The 22,452-nt window shown below is 55.1% G+C and overlaps 1 protein-coding gene across 1 annotated transcript in view; it reads right to left on the reverse strand.

Moving 5' to 3' along the window:
- Positions 1–5,215: 5,215 nt before the first annotated feature.
- WNT9A (Wnt family member 9A) overlaps positions 5,216–22,452 on the reverse strand; it is a 28,039-nt gene continuing 10,802 nt past the window's right edge. The window contains exons 2-4 of the mRNA XM_022563350.2: positions 13,798–14,054; positions 12,445–12,707; positions 5,216–10,198 (exon numbers count right to left, since the gene is read on the reverse strand). Coding sequence (XP_022419058.1) covers positions 9,716–10,198; positions 12,445–12,707; positions 13,798–14,054 — 1,003 coding nt within the window. The 3' untranslated portion in view covers positions 5,216–9,715. The remainder of the gene's footprint in view (positions 10,199–12,444; positions 12,708–13,797; positions 14,055–22,452) is intronic.

Consider the following 22,452-nt stretch of genomic DNA (forward strand, 5'->3'; position numbering starts at 1 on the left):
GGTGTGCCCTCCGCAGCCTCCTGACTTGGCAAGCTTTCTACAATTTGCTACAATTCCTTGTCTTTATTTCAGTGGGCTCAAAACTCACTCCTTCCCCTCAACCCATGCTTTCTACCAAAAACTTCCCCATTCTAAGCTCTGTACTTTGATTTGTCTTCCCAGTGGCTGGATCTAATCACAGGGAGAGGACCTGTTTTGTATGGTTTTTCATGAGGGCCCACACATCCTGAATTTCATCAATCCTGAGACATCTGCCATCTTCCTTGCACCCACCCTATTCACACCTCTGGGGTCCCCCCGCCCCTGCCCCAGACATCCCAAGGTTTCCTCCCCACTCTCTGGGTGGAGCCTTGTTCTCTGCATCCCCTGAATTGCTCTGTGCAGCACTTCAAACAATTTACTAGAAAGGGTGTGTAACAGAAGTGAACTTTCTGAGAACTTGCCTGCCCAGAATGCTTCTGTTCTGGTTTTTTTATGCAAGCTTGGCTAGGCGTGGACTTCTAGGTTGGAGATGACTATCCCTTGGAGCTTGGAAGGCACGGTTCCATTTTAGTCTAGCACCGCCCCCCCCCATTGCTGATGATGGCCAGTATCTGTTCGATCCTCAGGGCTCTATGTGCACATGAGTTAGGAATGATTTGGGTATCAGATAACAAAACCCAACCAGTGGAGCCTAAGCAAACAGACGTTCATTAGTTTTATTTTATTTTATTTATTTATTTTTACTTTTTATTTATTTATTTTTTGGCTGTGCCACGCGACATGCGGGATCTTAGTTCCCTGACCAGGGATTGAACCCATGCCCCCTGCAGTGGAAGCGCAGAGTCCTAACCACTGGACCGCCAGGGAATTCCCATGTTCATTTGTTTTAAATCATATGTACAGAACAGAAATAGAAGAGGCAGCGTGGGATTAGAGCAAGAGCTCTACAGGGTCACTGGGGACTTAAGCCTTTTCTATTTGTGTCCCTTCATCCTTCATGTTTGGCTTCTGTACTCATGATCCCAGGATGGCTGCTGCAACTCCTCCATCACAGCCTGTGTTTGAGGCAGGAAAAGGTTGGAAGGGTATACAAGTGATGAGCAAAATGGGCATTCTCTTAGCAAGCTTTACCTTTTCATCAGAGAAAGGATGCGCTCCACAGGAATTTATCACCACATCTCCTTGGTCAAAACCGTTAGGTGACCACCATAGCTGGAAGATAGCCAACAAGAAGTTGGCCTATGTTTTTCTCACTAGATTTCTTGGGCTTTATCTTTCATTTTTTTATTTAAAAACAGTTCTTATTCCACCAGCCATATTTTCATTTCCAATAGTTCACTTTTGTTTTTATTGTTCATTTTCCATAGATTCTACACTTGTTTTATGTAGTTCCTCCACAAATCTTTCTAATGACACTGATGAGTTTATTTAAGACTCCTTTCTGTGCCCTGAATTGTTTCTATTTCTTCCGAAGTCATTTTTTGGGAATATCTCTCTAGAGTCCCCAGAGTGACTCTCTGAGCACTTTCATTCTGCCTAAAATCCCTAGAATCCAGAAAGCAAGGAACTCTGCATAGACAGATGGGACAGAAAAGCCAACTTGGTGGGGGCAGGGGGCGGGGTTCCTCCTAGCCAAATTTGGAAAAATGTGAACACTTGAAGAGTAACAACGTCATTGCATTGTAACATTTTGAATTAAAAAAAGAATCTGTGTGTCCTTGGCAATGGGAAAAAGCAAACAAAAGTTGGGGAGGGACATTTTCTTCATAGAACAATGACATGTAAAACATGTAGCAGAAATGATAGAATTTGGAAATTGCCCTTTCACAGGCACCAGTGCAATCACTGCTTGGAGCAGAGTATCCATGAGTCACAGGACCACTGATGGAGTAGATTTCTCACCAGTCACAGGAAGACCACGTGCCTGCCTGGCACAGAGAAAGGGCAGTTACCACTTCGCCCATGACCTGCCTCGGTATCCCTGAAGGGGCAAACAGGTACATCCTTGATCGGCCCTGGATCAGAAAACAAAAACCAAAAACAGCTACGCAGTGATGTTTGTTGTTCCACTGATGTTGAATAGTCAGTGTGAAGACAATAGGGAGTTATGTGGATGAGTGCTCGTGTTACTGGAAGATACACTGGAGAATTACGGGGCTGAAGTGTCAGGATGTCACCAACATAGTCTCAAAAGGTAAACATAGATGTGTATGTTTTTAGAGAGTAAACAAAGCAAATGTGACTAAATTAACAACTGTTGAATCAGTACAGGATAAATGGGAGTGTGGCAGGTAGACTACCAGATGTCCCCGGGACCCCTGGCCCTGTGGCTTTAAACCACAACTCTGGATAATCTGTTATGCAACGATACATGACTGATGCTCATCGTAGGATGGTCACAAATTCTCTTTCAAAGTTGGGGAGAAAATCATGTGGATATGCACAGTTGCCCCTGTGATAAAATCCGCACTGAGGTCTTGTTGGCTGGTCCCGGCCAGCGCTGCCCCCAGGACCTCGCCCCACTCTAGGCCTTGACCCTGCCAGTCCAGGTTTGGGACATCCCAGCACTTCCCACACAGGCGATGAGGGCTGTTCCACCTGCCTGGTGTGCTCTGCTCCTGTCTTCTCATCCCGCATGGCATCAGGGCCTCCCACTGTCCACCCCAGTGGACATGTATCATGTATCATTCATGTATCATGAAACCCCAACTGCCCCTATGTTCCTCCTCTGGCCTCCTGCATCCCCTCCCCCACCATCTCCTTCCCTTCCCCTCCCCCAACCTTCTTCCTCCTCTGCCTTCCTCCCTCTTCTCCCTCCCCTTACTTCCCACCCATCTCCTCTCCCCTCTCAGCTTCTCCTCTCCCTTCCTCTTCTTTTTCATCTCTCTCCTCCCCTCTCTCCTCCTTTCTCCACTCCCCTTCTCTCCCCGCTCTGGAAGGTGGGCCTCTGGCTGCCCAGCTAATAACCACAGCAGGAGCCTCCCGGCTCCACTCCCCAGCTCCAGCCGTTTCCATGGACGAGGGCCCACACAAACACAGGATGCTGCAGCTCCCCCTGCCAGCCCAGGACCCCCCGCAGCACAGGGCTGGTGGCAGATGAGGTCATTGCCACAGGGGCCCCACAGGCCTGTTGGGGGGGACTATTTGTTTGGCCTTGTTTCTGTGGCAACCTGCTAGACCCCTCCTTCACTCCATCCACGGGGGTGTTTGCTGGTGCAAGGGACGAAGCTGCCCCTGAGCCCCCAGCTCCACCTCCAAGGTATGCATAGGGAAACTGAGGGGCAAGAGCCAGGCAGAGGCAAGACCCTGCAGGGTCAGGACGCTTGTCCCCAGACCGGGGTCTCCCTCTGCCCGGGAACTCAGGCGAACATAGGCCAAGTGGGTCCGAGGCACACAGCCCGTCGCCCAGAGCAGGGGTCCTGGCTCTGCCCAGCATCTGTCCTGCCCAGGGATCAGGACCCTGACCTATGTGCTGGACAGTGGGCCGAGAGGGTCCTGTCCCAAGAGAGGAGGCCCTGGGCAGGGAGCGAGGAGGCGCTCAGAGGGCAGGGCAGTTTCCAGAAGAGGCACTGTGGCCAGGCACTGGGGAGGAAACCACGGGCAGCCCAGGTGGGGAGGAAAGAGGCACAGTCACAGGCTGGGGTGGCTCTAAGAAGAGGGGGGTGGAGACAGGAAGCTGGAGGAGGAGCTGAGAAGCAGGAGGGCAGGTCGAGGCAAGGCTGTATGTCCAGGGCACCAGCACATAAGCCCACGGCATGCTGTTGCCACTGTCCCGTCTGTCCAGTGGCCTTTGCAGCAGCCAAGAGCCTCCTTAGGTGGGGGCAGTCCCAGGAGGGGTGGCGTAGGCTCAGGCCAAGGGCATCAAGACCCCCAGAGCAGGGCCAGGAACGGGGGCTGTGTGCTCACAGTAGTGGGGTCCAGGTGGCCCTGGCCTGCCCACAGCCTCCCAGCTTTCCGTACGTCGGTGCTCTGGGCCTTCAGCCCTCCTGGGCAGCCTCCTTCTCACACCCCTCATGGGCTGCCCCCTGAGCACCTGCTGTGCATGGCCTGGCCAGGCCCTAACAGAGTAGCAAGTGCCACTTCCTGTGGCTCCTATGGTCCCGGGGCCTGCAGGGTCTCACAGCAAGAGGCAACAGGGCCCCACCATGGCCTGTCTGAGCTCTCTGGCCATGGTGAATTGGCCTCACTTTTTCCACCCTTTCCCTCCCCCTCATCTTCCTCTCCCTCCTCCCCTTTCTCCATCTCCTCCCTCCTCCCCTCCCCCTTCATCTTCCTCTCCACCTCATCCTGTCTCTGAAGTCATCCTGGAAGGCAGGTGGGATCCAGCTGAATACCTTCCCAAAGTGCAGGCCCGTCTGAGACGTTACCTAACCGCACCTTCTTACCTAATCCCCCAGCCATCTCCTGCTTCCTGCGCCTGCCCCCACCCCAGCAGGGCCAACATGGGCTCGAGCCCAGACTTGCCTCTGGCCACCTGTGGTCTTGGGCTGCCTCCCCAGGATGTGGTCCTACAGGGCAGGCCTTCCCCTGCCTCAGATTCTGGGCGGGCCAGCACGAGCTTGTCAGCTGGAGGAGGCCAGAGACAGGGGCAGGAGAGACTACAGTCACTGGGCAAAACGGGTAGCTGGAAAGGAGGGTGACAGCCTGGCACTTTGTCCTCACAGTGCGCACATTCACGCATACACACGCACAGACACGTGGACCCAGCGCCCCCACATGTTTGCACACAGGCACACAGACACAGACACATGCAACGTTAGCCAGGTGCACGGAGCTTATCCACCGCATATGGAACCCAGGAGCGAGGGGAGACCTGGGTGCCCAGATAGGGATCCTCGGCAGGGGGCTGAGCGCCCAAGTAGGAGGAGGTTGGCCCTGGCAGGAGGCTGTGCATAGTGACCTGTCCAGCCTGTCCTGCCTGGCTGGCCCCTTCTCTCCTCTGCAGCCCCCACCCGCTTGCAGCCCTCAGCCTGCACCTGGGTTGGTTTCAGCTACAGTTTCAGCCACCCGTCACTCAGGAAGAATGGCCACATTCAGGCTGCCTGCTCTCTAACCCAGGCAGCTCACAACCCTCTCGCACCCGGGGCACAGAGGCCTGAGTCCTCTGCCTGCCCCTCCATAGCGGTGCCGGGCAGGAGGTCTCGGTTTTCACAACATGCGAAGACGGGGAGCTGCCCCCATGGGCCCCCCACGTGGCGAGAGGGCCCTCAGCCCCCCTCTGCCCTGTTGCCACCCACCCCCATCCCTCACCTGTGGATCCCGGCGCCTGGCTGAGGGGCCTCTTGGAGCGGCCAGGTCACCTTCGGCCTGGCAGAGGGTCTGGCCTCAGGAGGAACCATTCGGTCCCCAGTGGCAGTGTTCAGGAGGGCAGAGAGGGGGTACTGCAACCCTTCCGCTTGAGTACAGTGATTAGGCAGGTAACTCCACATCCCTCGTGCAGCAGCGCCTCTCCTGGGTATCCAGGGGGACTTGGACAAGACCCGAGGTGTCAGAGAGGTGACCTCCCAGGAGAGGGGCCACCAGGGGTCCAGCAGGGCACATCACAGCTGTGGGGGAGGAGGACACACGAGATGGGCTCGAGGGAAGACAGAGGCCAGCAGGGAGGGTGGAAGGGCTAGGGACTGGGGACAAACTCGGTGGGAGGGGGTTGTGTTGGGCCTAGAGGGCCCCAGACTCAGAGCAGGTGGACGGACAGATGGACAGGCTGTGTCAGGGACTCAGCGCTGGGATGAGGCACAAGGAACCTGCTTCTGGAAGAGGTTGCAGGCTTAGAGTGAGGGAGAGAAAACTGGGGGTCGAGCAGGCATCCTGAGAGGAGGCAGAGGGCGCCCTCCGGCTAGCCAAGGGCCCCCACACACAATGGGGGGGTCACATGCCCCCGTGGGATAGGGAGAAGGTGGCCAACACAGGGGCCTAATGCATGTACTGCGGGATGGGCTGAACCTTCAGCCGCTCTCTGAAGGAAATAGGCCTTGAGGTGATGAGGGAAGAATTGCCAAGAAAGAGAAAGTCTTCTTTCCTAACTGGGCAAGAGAAGGAGATATGCTCTGTCCTGTCCACCACAGCGCCTAGGCCCATCCTTGCTCCACACTCCTTTCCCCGCTCAGGGACCAGGTCCCAGGTCCCCTGGACTGCAGTGGTTGGGGCTCTGTCCCCCAAAGTTCACATCCACCTGAACTTCAGGATATGACTTTATTTGGGAAGGGGTCTTTGCAGATTATACTTAGTTACTTGAGTCAATGATTTCAAGATCAGAGCATCCTGGACTGTCTAGGTGGGCCCTATGTTCCATGGCAGGTGTCCTCCTAAGAGACAGAGGGGAGAAGACAAAGAAGACACGGAGATGGCCATGTGAAGATGGAAGCAGAGACGGGAGTGATGTGGCCACAAGCCCAGGAATGCCTGGAAGAGGCAGGAAGGATCATCCTCTAGAGCCTCCCGAGAGAGCTCAGCCTGCCCACTTCTGGCCTCCACAGCTGGGAGAGAACAAATTCCTGTTGCTGTAAGCCGTGCCCCTCACCCTGTTTGTGGTCATTTGTTATGATTGCCCCTTGACTAACACAGGGGACAAAGCCCCCCAGCAGTCCCCACAGTCCTGCTCCAGAGGAGAGAGTGAAACAGGGCCTCAGCAGGCACTCTGGTAGAGATGAGGGTTTGGAGGCTCACTGAGAGCACTGTTTGAGGGTGTGCTGGGACAGAGGCCAAGCTAGAAAGAGTTGGGCATGTGGTCCTCCAGTGCCAGCCTATGAGAGGATCCATGGGGCCACTCAGTGACCGGGGACCTGGGATATGGTCCCTGCACATGAGAGCTGCTGCATCTCCAGATGCTAACAGGGAACTACCACCCCCTCCCACCTCTGGGGAGGGCTGGGCTGGACTTGGTCTGTGAGAGGCCTGTAAACCCTCTCATCTCCCTGGGCCCTCCTCCCTCAGGCCTCCTCCTCACACAGGCCCTTCTCCCCAGGACCACTGGAACCCCTCTGAAGGCAGCCAATGAGATGAGGCTATAATTTAAAAATACATTTATTTAGTGTTTCCATTTGTTTCTGTTCTGTTACACAAGGCCATTAAATAAATACATTCTCCAAGTCACTCGAGTACACACCTACTCGCTATACAGATGAGGTAGAGAAATCAACAGGCTCACACAAGACTTCTCTCGTGTGTGAATGCCCCTCTCCTCCCGCCCGCCTGGACCTGGCCTAACCAAGCTCGGAGTCACGTCTGTGCATGCTGAGAAGAGAGCAGGTGGCCGGGACCCGCCTGGCCCTCAGCATGGCTCTGCCCCTGCGGCCCTGGGGGGGTCGGGGGATCTGGTCGGGGGATGTTTTCTTTTAGAGATCCTCGGCTGCACAGAGAGAAGCACGTTAATGAGAGGCTCCGTCAGCGGGAGTTGTTTCTTTGCTTAGCAAGACATTCTGATATATATTTATGTATAAACAAACCAGCCAGCAGACGTTTTCAATCTGCCTTGTTTAAAAAAATACTTTTCTTAATATTTATGACATAGAGCTAAATGTGGTATTTGATTAAAAAAAATCCTTCCTCTGACTTGCCGCCTTTCCAGACCCAGTAGTGACCGAGCTACAGTCTTGTCATAGAAGCATGGCCAGGTCTGCCTGCTCCAGGCCCCAGCAGGTGGGAATGCTTGGGGACAACTGGGATGCACCCCAGCCTATCCTCACCCTCTCCAGCCAGGCGTGAAGGAGACTGAGGGGCAGACCCACATCATCCACTGTCCCCTCCCAGGGGACATGCCTTGGCTGCACCACTCTGTCAGCATGCACTTATTCATGGGGATGTTCTCTGAACCACAGGAGAATAAACTTTACTATTTACACTATAAAACAGGGACAAAGAGACCCACATCCACATAAATAGGTTTTCTTTTAAAAACACAGTCCCCAGGGTTCCTGAAGCCCCCCCTGGACTCCGAGGAATCCCTTCACTCAGTAGTTCCCGTGTCCACGCTGCCACCCAGCTCTGTGCTTGCCCAAACCCCAGCGCACACCCTCAGAGCACAGTCATAGAGCTGAGCAGGATGGGCCCAGGGCTGGAGGCCCCACCAACATGGGAAGTAGAGCTCCACACCTAGGAAGGGCACAGGGCAGAGGCCACACCCCAACCAACCACTGACCACAACCCAACACAGTGTGCATGATCACACACGCCACACATATGCAGACACGCTTACGCACATGCGTGCACACACACGTATGCTCACACAAAGCACAGACACCACACATGCACAAACATGTGCACATGGTCACACACATACATGCATCCGTGTACATACATGCACACCCATGCACAGATGTGCTCACATTCTCATGCGTGAACACACACCACACGCAGATACATACACGTGCTCACACACAAGCACGCACATGCACTTATGCATACACACATCACATACACACATGTACACTCATGCATGCACACAATCAAACATGCTCATGCACACACACCACACGCTCACGCATGCATACACACATGCACACATGTGTGCACACACCCTCAAACCAAATCAGGTCAGTGCTGGCCATCCTTTTCCCTTCCCTGCAAAATCAACAGCATGGCCAAGGAGAACAGCCTTCCATTTGCCACATCCTAACCTAGACTCTCTCCACCCATGTCTGTCCCCACCCTGCCTCCCCCACAGTGACAGAGAGCAAGCTGTGCCTTCCTCATGAAATGAACCTCCAAGGGGCTGGCCCTGCCCCTCTGCCCATGCCCACCTCTGGGAGAGAACAGGCCACCTTCTGCCACCCCCAGCCCCAGAATCTGCATTGAGGAGGCTAGAGTGTGGAGCCATGTGCCCGCAGGGTGCAGAGCGGGGCCCGTCCACTTCCCAGGTCAGCCTTGCTATGGGTAGCCGACCTGGACCATGGGACCTGGCTTCCAGAAACCCTGAGGGTGGTGGCCAGACACAGCCTGCTTTACTTCTTCAAAAACAACGACAGCATGTCTCTCTGGAGTTAGTGGTTTCAAACGACAAAGCAGATCAGGCGAACAGTTTCGGAGGGGGCGTGGAGGGGAGGGAGAAAGGGGCCCCTCCAGGCCAGGCTCTGCTGAGAGGGGGAGAAGCCACAGCCTGGGAGACTGCAGGGATGGAGAAAATAATAATTATATATTAGTTAAATAAAAATAACTTAAAAGTCACTGATATCGCTCCAAAGAGAAGTGCTCGACGTCAGAGGGGCCGGCAGTAGAAGCCCCGCACCTGGGCAGCCAGGCATCTGCCCTCTGCCCTAGTGGTTTGACTCTAAGCCAGTGCTGGTGCAGGACAGGCCACAGGCAGCTCACACAGAGGCCGTGTGGTCACGGAGGTGTGCCCGCTGCTCCTCGGAGGGCACCCGGCGCGGGAGGGGCACCTGGCGACTCAGGGGGACACAGCCTGGAAAGCATCTGTGCAAAGCTCTCAGGCCATGGGGAGGGACAAACACAGGGGAGGCAGAGGTCAGACTGGGCCTTTGAGATGGGGAGACAAAAGGGCAGAGATGGCCAACAAAGCCAACTCCCTGGCCTCTGCCCCTGCCTTGTAACCAAGTATACTGGGGGCGCCCGGGTCAAGGACTCAGCCCCTGCAGGTCTAGACCCCTCACATGGCACACACCACCTGTACCCCTGCAACAGCCTGGCCAGGCCCAGGGGCTCAGCCCCTGCAGGTGTACACCCCTCACATTGCACACACTGCCTGCACCCCTGCAGCAGCCTGGCCAGGCACAGGGGCTCAGCCCTTGCAGGTGTAGACTTCCTCGCGCTGGGTGCACTGCCTGCACTCCACATAGCAGCACCAGCGCACCTGGCACTGGCAAGGCCGGGTCACCACCCGACTCTGTGTGTTGTGACCACGCCCGCAGCAGATACTCTCGCAGTTCTTCTCACGGTGGCACCTGCGGCCGGCAGTGCCTGGGGAGAAGCGGCCAGCCAAGCAGAAGCTGGGTGAGTCGTCCAGGTGCACTAGCTCCGGTGTGCGGGGCAGTGGGTCGCCACCACCCGTCCCTGTGGCCCGGCCCCGCGGTGGTGAGATGGCGCCGGCCTCGCCGGTGGCCTCATTGGTGGTGCTGCCCACCTTGAGCGCTGTCTCGTACTTGTGCTTCAGGCGCTTGCCCACCTCATGGAAAGGCGCCAGCTGCCGCCAGCACGTCCGCACGGTGCACGAGCCTGACACGCCGTGGCACTTGCATGTGGTCTCCACCCCAGCCTTGATCACCTGGGAGGGAGGTGGGCATAAGGGCCACTCTGAGCAGACTGGAGACCAGTCCCCAAGGACAACCCTCAGAGGGGCTGGAACTGCCATTCACCCCAGGGCCAGACCTCATGGCCCCCCAGACCCAGGCCCAGGCAAAGGGGGTCACCACTGCTCATTACCCAGGCTCCCTGGTACCCACACATGTCCCTCCCTCTCCAAGCCATGAACCACCCAGGACAGAAACCCCATAGCCAGCACCACACCTTCAGAGTGGCCACTGCAGCACCCTGAACCCACCTCCTGCACCATCATGGTCCTCCCTTCCCATCCCTGCGTCCCAGGCTGCCCTCTGCAAGGCAGGGCACACCTCCCCACTAGCCCCCCTGTTAGCACCCCCCAGGACCACACAGTCTGTCCTCAGCAGTCTGCTCCTTGAAAAAGTAAGGACAAGCAAGTTAGCTTGCCTAGTGGACAGAACTGGCCATGCCCCTGCCTGAGCATAGGGATCAGATGCTACTGCCTGTGCAGGCACCATCCCCCACCCTGCTACTTGGAGAGTGGGAGAAAGCCTCCAGAGAGGTCCAGGTGGGAGGGGGCTGCACCCACCGCACACATGCAGGCAGGAGCAGGCATGGCCCAGCACCAACACTCCGCTTGGGATCTGGGAAGCTGCCTAAGACCCAGGCTGGGCCCTTCCCCTCCCAGGACTTGGGTCCAACCTGCAAAGCCGTGGAGTCAGCCCAGCTGTCCCACGGGGCCTCCTGCCTGACTTTCCACACTGGGGTCCCTAGAGGGACACGGGGAAGAAGAACGGCAGGGGAAGGGGAGGTCCCTCTCCCAGTGGGCCCCAAGCCAGGCCTGAGCTCCCACACTGCCCCCAGGGAGAGTCGGCTCAAGGGGGATTAAGAAACATAGCTGCCCTCCAGCCAGGCAACAGAAGAGTCACATTTAATGATACTTTGCTGAGAAACCCGGACAAATTTAATTAAAACGAGGCTTACCCAGGACCAGTGGAGCTAATGGAGCACTTTCATATTCTGACTTTTCATTAATAGCTTACAAAAGGGCGAGTGCAGAGGAAAAGAAAGGGCCTCCCATGGGGGATTTAATCAGCCTGCACCCCTCCCCAGAGGGTGGAAGGAGAGGCAGAGCTCCTGTGGAATAGGGGGAAATTGATTCTTTAATAAGCCCACACCTCAGAACTCTGGCTTCTCAATAAAGAGGGGCTCAGAGTGAGGCTGGCATTAATTACCTCACGCCCCCCTCCAGCCCCCAGGCTGGGGCTCCATATCCCAAGGGCTGCCCAGCAAGCGCGCAGATCCCCCTCCCAGTCCCTGACTATCCCACAGCTCAGGCTGAGCCTTGGGAGGCGTTTGACTGGCCAGGTTGTGCAGGGACTAAGAGGGTGGGGTGTTCTGTCCACAGTGAAGGTGGCGGGACCCGATGCCTCCTCCAGTGGCGTGGGGGTGGGTAGAGAGTGGCTGCGGAGCCAGGTCCCCCCAGGTCCAGCCATGCCTGCAGCCAGCAGCTCCCAGAAGGGCCCAGCAAGAGAGCTGAAACAGTCCTTTTCACCTTGAGTCTTTTGTTTCAAGTTTCCTCGGAACAGTCCTAGCCACAGACAGGGTCCCTGAGGTAGCAGCCGCCTCCCCAGCTTGAGCCAGCCACACCCCCAGCTTTTCCCCGGGACCCCTGGACCACACACTTACCCGTTTGCTGTCCACCTAGGTCCCTGGTGACAGGACCACCCACCCCTCATCCCTGGCAGGTAGGGACCAGTCCATTGTCTTCCTGGTTAGATGGTGCCCAGCAGGGAGACCCTCCCTGTGGCCTTGACCAGCCAGGACCCACCTGCCTGTTCACCAGCCAGCAGCAAGTAGGCCTTCTGGTTCCACCCAACCATGGGAGACCACGGGGCACCCCCTCCATGGAGTTCCCCACCATGACAACTAGTATCCCTGCCCATCCGGTAAGTAATGAGCCTTATAAGCAGAAGGACTGGAGGCCCTGGCTGTCACCAGTGGCTGGAACAGAGCCCCAGAGGCAGCCGACTTCACCTCCTCCCAGCCCTCTCCACCACCAATGCCCCTCCCTCAGCCCCTGCACCCCAGCCCTTAAACACATATGCACCCTGCCCACCCCTCTGCACTTTCCCGCCCTGCTCCCCAACTCACGCCACCTGCAACCCCACACCCACCCCATGCCCTGCCCTGTGTCCTGTGCGCCCCCCACCCTGCACCGTTTCCCACTCCGCACCCCACCCCGCTTGCCTTCACACCCACGAGGTTGTTGTGGAAATCCACACGGGCTCGCAGATCCTTGCTAGACCGCCGACCCAGGAACTCCTTGACGAACTTGCTGCTGTACTTGAGATTGTCCCCGCAGCCACCCCACTGCCAGGCCTCTCGGTTCTCCAAGTCAGGGGCCTCATCACAAGTGCAGCGCTCCATGCGGCCTGCACTGCACGCCTTGGCCAGTGCATGCGTCAGGCCAGCAGAGGAGATGGCGTAAAGGAAGGCTGTCTCCTTGAAGCCTGGGGTGGTGGGGGCAGGGGCAGGTCAGCAGGCCACAGCGGCCCCCGTCTCACTCAGGTGCAGACAAATCATGGCATCCCCAGGCACACATTCCATATAGAGCAGGGTCTGCGGGAAGGATCCTTCCTGGTGTGTTCCATGCAGGGAGGGGCATACCTGCCTGGGCTGCCATGTGCACCTGGGGACAGGAGGTGCTCCCTTGTGCCCCAGACATAGGACTGGTCAGGGGCAGGAGAGAACCCAGAGTGTACTGGGCCACAGGTGTGCCCAGCAATCGGAGACCCTATCCATCTGGGTCTCCAACCTACTAGACTGGCCAGGGCCCTCTGTGAGCCTTGCCATGCCCTGGGCCTCAGGTCCCCAGTTTTTTTTTTTTTTTTAAACATCTTTATTGGAGTATAATTGCTTTACAATGGTGTGTTAGTTTCTGCTTTATAACAAAGTGAATCAGCTATACATATACATATATCCCCATATCTCCTCCCTCTTGCATCTCCCTCCCTCCCACCCTCTCTATCCCACCCCTCTAGGTGGTCACAAACCACCGAGCTGATCTCCCTGTGCTATGCGGCTGCTTCCCACTAGCTATCTGTTTTACATTTGGTAGTGTATATATGTCCATGCCACTCTCTCACTTCGTCCCAGCTTACCCTTCCCCCGTGTCCCCTAGTTTTTAAAACAATGCTGTTGAGAGACTCAGATGACAGTCCCCCTCGGCACCCTCATGCAGAAGGAGACACAAGAGAGGAGGCTCCGTGCTCTGGGCTGGGGCACCAGCTGGACCACTGCTCCTGTGCCCAGGCACTGGGCCTCAGCCACTGCCATGTGGCAAGAGCCATCAGAGCTGCCTCAGGCCTTGTCACAGCTGACCACATGTGCCTTGTGCCACCAGCAACTGTTCCATGCAGGTGTGAGAAGGGACCGGGCATGGGGGAGAGGGCAGGAGGAAGGGGAAGGGGGGATCAGGGGGGTCAGATCCCACCCACCGCCCAGTCACCTGGAACTCAGCTGAGGTGATGCACTAGGGGCGCACACCAGGGCTAGGAGGTCCTGCCTCCCTGCTCCGGCCCACTGTCCCAGCACACTCACCTCGCTTGAGCAGACTGGCCCGGTAGCGACCCTCCAACGTACAGTTCCAGCGCTCAAACCGGAACTGGTACTGGCACTCGAGAGCACTCATGCTGACCGCTTCCACCAGCGTCTCAGCCACACCGGGGTCCCGGCGGCACATGCGCCGCTGCTTGCGCTCCAGCTTCAGCCGGTCGCAGGCCTTGTAGTGTGCCTGGGCAGCTGCTTCCGGCTCCAGGGTCAGCGGGAGGATGGTCAGGGGCTCACTGCCCGTCAGCCTGGGCACAGAGAGGCCAGAGTGAGCCCTGCCCCAGAGGCAGAAGGTGGGCGCTGGGCGAGGGCTGCAGATGCTGGGGCAGCGGAAGAACCTGCTCGGCCGGAAAGCATGGTGGCAACTGGATAAGAGCCCCAGTGGGCCCACCTGGGGGACAGAAGGGGCAGCAGGCCCAGGGACAGGTACAGAAGGGCCACAGAGAACCTGGCAGGGGAGGGGTGGTGAGAAGGCCGTGGGACCCTTGCCCACCAGGCGTCCTCTCTACACCCACTTGCCCCCATATCCACTCACGCCCTGCCCTGCCAACTGCTTGTGGACCCCTGCCTGGCCCCCTGCACGCCCTGGGTTCTCACACTGGCTGCCCAGTGAGCATAACTCAGGTACCCACATGGATGCTGACCACTCCCCAACAAGTCCCTTCAGGGAGTCACACCCCAGCTGACACCAGCCTCACTGCCCAGGTCTGATGACAGGGGAAGGAACACACAGCTAGAAACTCATACACACACACCTGGGAAGACTGCCCAGCCCAGGGTATTGGCCAAGGGCATACAACCAAGGCAGGGAGCGGGCACAGTTGCCTCAGGCCACATGAGATGTAAATCTACCGTACCCTCCCCGACCCACTCCCATGTCTGCTTACCCAGCTTGCTCTAGGACCCCCACACTCTGCCATCCCCAGCTAGGGGTGCCCCCCGCGCCCCTGTGGTCCCTTGAGGATGGCCCTGGCTCACTCCCTGTCCTGCAGCCTGTGCAGATGGCCCCCATGGTTCCAATGGGGTCTCCTGGAATATGTGCACCAGAAGGGGTCTCCCAGCCCAGGACCCAGGTGCCACCCAGGAAGTGGGCTCCTGGTTCTTGTGCAACTCCACCCCTTCTCTTGGCTGAGCCAAGGCCCTGGCCTGGGTCCGTCTTCCTCTGTCTGGCCTGCCTGCCCTAACTCCTTACCAGCTGCTCCATCCAGGGACTGACTGGCTCTGGCCTTCTGCCTGCTCTGTGCTCAGAACCATGGGCCTCAGTGTCCCCAGACAGACAACTGCACATCTGGGCTCCAGGAACGCCCAAGCCCAGCCCCACCCAGACCTTCAGCCCTCAGGAGGGAGAGGTGCCCACCTGGACGTGAATGGGGCTCAGAGCCCACCACTAGAGCATCTTTAGAAACAAGCCCCAGCCCCCACCTCTCACCTCAGCCAACCCCAGGAACCAGGGGTATCAGGAGTTCACAGATACTGGAGCCCCACACCGTGCCCCATCCCATTTCTTGCTGTCCTTCCAAAGCCCCCTCAGGGGTACGGTGGCCACTGGGCTGACAAGGAGAGCTGCAGCTTTCTGCAGGGGAAGGGATGTGGGCAGGGCCTTCTAGAACCCCACCCTCTAACAGACTCCAGCAGTAATGCTGCAGGTTGAGGTTCCCATGGGGACAACCTGGGGTACCACATTTTGTAGCTGCATGCACACACACCCCAGCATGCCCTGCCCTGCCTAGGTGGAGAGGGGAGTCGCTGCATATCCACCCTGGTACGGGTGGGGCCCGTGCAAAGCAGAATCAGCCCTACCCTGAGGCCTCTGGACCCCGGTCCCTGAAGGAGTTGCCCCTGTCTCACCCTCGCTGATCAGCTCCCTGAGAAGAGCAAAGCAGGGTGCTGAGGCTCGGGAACCAGGCTGACAGGAGGCCCAGGCAGCATTGGGCAAGGAGGCTACCAGAACACCAGAGCTGACTGGACCACTACCCTCCACCTCTGCACACTTAGGTGCCGCATGAGTGAGGCCATGGTGGGCACCCTGAGAAGACCCACCCCAGGCCTTGGCCCTGCTCTCCACAGTGCTCAGAGCTAGTGTACCGGTGAGCTGTGGGAGAGCAGAGGTGGCAACTGCTCCCAACCCTGAGACCAAGGGTGTGGGTGAGCAGAGCCCACAGAGGCATCCCTGCCAGCTCAAGTCTGTGCAGACGTTGCTGAAAGACCCGTGTCCCTCTCCATAAGCAACACTCTGAATCAGGAGGCCCCTGGGCGTGCGGTGGGAGGTCAGCATGGGTGCTGGCTAGAGGAGAAGCTCCAAAGGTCCCTGAGACACGGACAGATCCTTTGTGGGCCACTGAGCAGTGGGGATGCAGAGGCAGTAAGACCTTCGGGGAGAAGACACATGAGCTTGGAGCTGGGACGATGCATTGGAGGGGTAGCAGCACACGGCAACCCCAGTTACCTGCACCCCTTATCTAGCATTAGGACTTCATGCCTAAGGACATGGGGATGTGGCAGAGGCTGACGTCAGGGGGCAGTTTTGTGGACTTCCAGGCCCCTGCCTGAGGACAGCTGCTGCGCTGGGGCAGGGTGAGCAGGCAGGGGCCCAAGGACCCTGGGCTGGAGGCCGGAAGAGCCATACTCCTCACACAAAGACAGCTCACACAGTGGAGACTTGTCCCCAGACAGGAATGTCAACAGCTGTGCCCAGAACTGCGTGCCACATGGCTAAAGCACTGTAGCCTCCAACCAGCACATCCCCCAGGCAGGATTCAGATTAACCAAGCTCCCACCGCTGCCAAAACATTCCGGCATCCAAGAAGACCCCTACTGTAAGGCCATCCTGGGGGGACCTGGGGCCAGGCTGGAAACGGACGAGGAGAGGGAGATAAATGGCAGGTGATGCTGCCTTCCAGTCTTCCAGGAGGCATTGGGGGTGCCTGTGTCCAAATTCTGCACATGGGCACTGAGGACAGGCCCCCCCCCACCTGGTGCCAGCCTGTGTCCACACTGCACATGAGGAGCTAATTCAGGGGTCCCCCACACCCAGGGCCAGTCTACATAGCTATAGGTAGTTTCACTCCCACCTGGCCTCAGCATGTCCACCAGGGTATCAGAGGCAGCTCCATAAACACAGCCACAGGCAAGCTGACACTCTCCTGAGGCCAGGTGGGGTCTACATCTGTTCTGGGCAGAAGGATGTTGAGGAAGGGTCAGCTCAAGTCCAGGAATGGCCATCTGAAAATCGTGTGGCCACATGGCTGAGGCCTGAGGCCCAAGGGCCAGGCCTTTCCCCTGAGCCATCACCCAGCTCCCATGGTAGGCATGAGGCTGAAACCCAAGGGGGCAGCACTGCTCTACCCTCCGGCGTCCCTCATCCCAAGGTGGCACGTCCCCACCTCCCTTTTACGGGGGCCCAGCTGGCCCCTGCCCAGGCCCCCTTAACAGTCAGTGTGGACTCAGTGCAGCCAGCCTGTGAACTTATGGCCTGGAGTGCAGCAACAGAGGACAAACCCTCACGGAGGTGCAGGGGTGAGACAATGCATGGGGTACAGGGAAGAGGGTGGCCGTCAGGTGGGTCCGGGCTCAGTGCAGAAGGTCCCAGGGACAAGAGGCAGAAACGACAACACAACGAGGAACCCACAGAAGTGCTGGAGGAAAGATGAGAGGTTCATAAAACATTCTTAGAATCAGGGAGGCTTTTGTCAGAGTGACTCAGAATCCAAAATGCCTTTAAAATTTAATAAATTAGACTATCTAAATGTACAAGAATCTCTGCACAGCAAAAAGTAGCATAGAACCCCAAGACCAACAGAGGAAATGCTGCAATTCAGATCCCAGGCCAAGGACCAAGTTTCTTTGCTTGTGTGTGGGCATGTGCATGTGGGCACACGCGCATGTGTTGCATGTACATATGTGGACACAGGCGTATCTTTTCCTCTAGATCAATAACAAAGGAATCAACTGTTAATTGGATACAGGATATGAACATACAGTTCAAGGGAAGAGAATATAGCTGGCTGTTAAAAACTTATTTGCATTTCACTCAAAAAAATGCAAAATAAAACTATATTGAGGGCTTCCCTGGTGGCGCAGTGGTTGAGAGTCCGCCTGCCGATGCAGAGGACACAGGTTCGTGCCCCGGTCCGGGAAGACCCCACATGCCACAGAGCGGCTGGGCCCGTGAGCCATGGCTGCTAAGCCTGCGCGTCCGGAGCCTGTGCTCCGCAACGGGAGAGGCCACAACAGTGAGAGGCCCGCATACAGCAAAAACAAAAAAAACAAAACTATATTGATAGGTTATTTTTCATTCATCAGAGGAGTACAAATCAATGTCTGATAGGATTATTGTCAAGGACACAGGGAAGAAGGTGTTCCTCCTTGGCTGGAACTCTGGACTGACATAGCTATAAAAATTCACCCACCAATTCTCTTTCTAGAAATACAGACTACAGATATGTTATCTTAAAACATATAAGCAAAAAAAAAAAAATTTAATGTCAGCAAGAAACAACGTACAAGCGTATGTCACTCACATGTTACCCAATGCAATGCTGTCATGCAAAAACACTGGAAGCACTGTTTGGTATTCAAAAAGACTGGAGATTGGCTGAATAAATGGGCTCCATCCACTCCAGTATTCAGCAGGCCTCAGAAAAGCCGCAGCCCACCTGCTGTGTACACTCAGTGCAAGGCACAGGCCTACCTCTGCAGAGTACCTGCGTGCACACCTGTGGGTACACGGGGCAACCCAGGATAAAGGGCAGCCTGGGGCAGAGGAAACACGTTCTTCTCCCTTATGGCGTGTGAGCCACTCACACGTTGTCCCATGCACATGTGGCCCATTCAAAATGACAAAGTTCAACATACAGCCAGTGGCATGGAGAAGTCCCTCACAGGCCCTCAGCCCTGTATGACAACCTGGAGCAATGAGCCTCTGCCCACACAGCCTATCTCCAGGGGCCGCGCCTTCCAGCCTACAAAGTGCCCAGGCCACCCGGCACAGCACAGTCCCTCCAACCGCCCAGCTGCCCACACCAGTGCACCTGCCACTGTGCTCAACACAGCTGCCCCTCCCTCTCTGTGGGCATCTGGTCTGAGACAGGTGGGTCGATGGGCACATAAGCCTGCCCAGGAAGCCCATGGAGGACTTGAGTCCAGGTTGGCTGCCCTTGCTCCACCTGGCTGTCCTCTCCCAGCGCCGGACCCATTTCCTGGGAAGAAACGAGACCTAAATGTTGGTCTGGCACTTTACAACACTCAGGTATCTTCAAAAGATATAATACACACATGGAAGTGAGCAGCACAACTGGGAAACACAGCTCTCACCCAGCTCAAGAAACAGCCTTGTGCCCAGGCACTCTCAGCTGCCACCACTAATGTCATAATCTAAACATCCTCCAAAAGCTTCCCCATCTTGCTGTGCACATCCAGCTCTCCATCCAGCTGACACCAACATCTGCCCATGAAGTATGGTGGGGCCAGCATCCCTCCCTCAGGATCCCAAAGGTTCCATCTCCTCGCTGCTCTGTGATGTCACAGCAGCCTCACATGTGGCTCATTTCCAGGCTCCAACCTGGGCTAGTGTCCCGAGCTCCTGACGTTTTACTGGGATTCCGTCAGGAGCTCCTTCCAACAGATTCCAAGGGCACATGTTGGCTCTGCATTTACACACACGTGACAGGGTTTGCTGGGGTGGTCATGACTGCTCTGTGCAATTTTTTAAAATAAATTTATCTATATATTTTTGGCTGCATTGGGTCTTCTTTGCAGTGTGCGGGCTTTCTCTAGTTGTGGCGAGCGGGGCTTCTCATTGTGATGGCTTCTCTTGTTGCAGAGCACGGGCTCTAGGTGTGTGGGCTCAGTAGTTGTGGTGCACAGGCTTAGTTGCTCTGCAGCATGTGGGATCTTCCCGGACCAGGGATCGAACCCGTGACCCCTGCATTGGCAGACAGATGCTTAACCACTGCGCCACCAGGGAAGTCCCCTGTGTGTGCAATTTTCAATCTCTCCATTGGTGAGAACAGCATCTCTCTCCATTTACTCAGGATTCCTTCCTGCCTCTCTCTGAAGTCTTACACGTTCCCCCACTGAAGTCTGAAGTCTTACAGCCTCCCACAGGGCTGGCCTGTATTAGAGTCAGTCTGTGTTCCAGAGTGATAGTGTATAAAAATAAAATAACTTTATAAAGTCAGTCTTCCCTCTGTTGCTGACCTACAAAAATCCAAATGACCCTATGCTGATTTAGTATTTGGTGACCTTGCTATGTGTTGTAATTCATCTCTGATGATTTTCAGATGCTCTGTGTACAATCATGCAGTCTGCAGAGACACCAGTCTATTTTCTTACTATGTGATTCTTCCTGCCTTGCTACACTGGCTAGGGCCATCAGCATAATCGTGCAGAATCTGCCAGCTACCCTCTGGGACCCAGCCTCCTGACCCCCAGCTCCACAGCCACCAGCCAGCACAGAGCTGTCCAGTGCCCTTGCCAGCATGTGTGGCCATGAAGTGAAGGAGAGAACTGTGGGCACAACCACCAGAAAGTGGGGACCCTCATCCTTGCTCATCTCTGCTACCCAGACCCACCCCTCCAGACGCAAGGGCGCCCTAAAGACTGGCACTACAAGGCCAGAGACCAGGAGTCAATGCACTCACAGAGCCAGAACGTGATTGCTACATGAGAGAAATGACTCCCATCATGCTTGAGGGTCTGTTAAGACAATTGGCATCACCCAGATTTAGACAACGGTGACGACAGGCATCCCTGTCTGACTCTTGGTCTTAAAAGGAAAGCTTTTGCCATTTCACCGTTAAGCATGAGGTTTGCTGTGTGTTTTTCTGGACACCCTGTATCAAGTTAAAGAAGTTCCCTTCTGCTTTTAGTTTGCTATGAATGTTTTTAAAATCACAAATGGATGTTGAACTTTATCAAATGTCATCCCTGCATCTTTTGATGTGTGATTTTTCTCCTTTAATCTGCTAAATTGAGGAATTTCACTAATTGATTTTTCTAATGTTAGACATTAAGCATTCCTGGAATAAACCCAGTTGGCCACGATGGGTTTTATCCTTTCTCTGTTTTGCTGATGTAACTTGATGATGTTTTGTCTAGGATGTTTGCATCCGTGCTTGTAATTTTCTTCTCCCATGCTCTTCCTGCTGAGTTTCAGTGCCTTAGCAGGAGTTTTTTGTTTTGTTTTGTTTTTTTAAATTTCCTAGAAGAGTTGTGTCAGATTAGAATCGTGTCTTCTTGACTGTTTGGTGGAACTTGCCATGAAGCCATGCAGGCTGACCTTTTCTTGGAGGAAACATTTCCTTTCTGGTCCAATTTCTTTTTCTTTTCTTTTAGAACACCTTTATATATTAAGATATAATTCACTTACCATAAAATTTGCCCATTTAAAGTATATAATTCAGCATTTTGTAGTATATTTGCAGATATGTGCAAACACCACCACAGTCAATTTTAGGACATTTTCATCACTTCAAAAAGAAACTACATAGCGTACTCTTTAGCTATTACCTCCCTATTCCCCTCCCCCAACTCCTGGCAACCACTAATCTACCTTCTGCCTCTGGGGGTCTGCCTGATCTGGACATCTCCTACAAAAGGAATCAAACAACGTGTGGCCTTTTCTTACTGGCTTCTTTCACTTAGCACAATGTTTTCAAGGTCCCTCCATGTGGTAGCATGTAATAATATCCCACTGTATGGATATACCACATTCTATTTTTCTACTCCTCAGGTGATGGACATTTGAGCTGTTCAATCTTTTTATTTATTTATTTTTTGGCCGCGTCCTGCGGCATGAGGGATCTTAGTTCTCTGACCAGGGATGGAACCCGTACCCTTGGCATTGGGAGCGCAGAGTCTTAACCACTGGACTGCCAGGGAAGTCCCTGAGTTGTTCACTCTTCAGCTATTGTTCATAATGCCACTATGACCACTCATGTACACATATTTTTGTGAACATATGTTTTCATTTCTCATGGGTATATACCCAGGAGTGGAACTGCTAGGTCATAGAGGAATTCCATATGTAATTGTTTGAGGAACTGTCAGATTGTTTGCCACAGTGACTATACCACTTTACATTCCCAATGACCCAATTTCTTTGCTTACTATAGTGTTAGTCAATATTTCTATATCTTGAATCTGTTTCTGTTACTTTTTTGGTTTTCTCCATTTCCTCTGAATTTGCAGATTTATCAGCATGGAACTGTTCATTACATTCCCTTGTTTTTGTTTGCAGAATCTGTGATGATGTTCCCCGTAGCTGGACACTAGCACTCTGAGCCTCCTCTTCACTGGGTTAGTCTCCTCAGGTGTTTCTAAGACCTTCCCAGAGAGGGATCTGTTCATCTCTAATGCACGTTTTTTTGTTGATTTCTGCACTACTTCTACTTTCTTTCGGTTTACCTTACTTCTCTTCCTCACTTTTGCGATGGACACTTGCTGAGTGCTTTCAAGTGTCTCTCCACTTCTAAAATATGCATTTAAGCTACCACTGTGACTGCTTCAGCCTCTCCGAAACTGCAGCCTCAGGGCACCAGACTGAGCCTGATACAGCCCCAGGTCGCTGACTAAAACAGTCACAGCTCAGATCACTGTGCTGAGTCTGAGTCTCTCTCTACTCTCATTTCCCTCTTTACCTTATGG

This window comes from Delphinapterus leucas, chromosome 3 (genome assembly GCF_059928025.1).
Source record: "Delphinapterus leucas isolate spDelLeu-1000000601 "Yukka" chromosome 3, BTC_Dleu_Yukka2, whole genome shotgun sequence".
NCBI classification, from domain to species: Eukaryota; Metazoa; Chordata; class Mammalia; order Artiodactyla; family Monodontidae; genus Delphinapterus; species Delphinapterus leucas.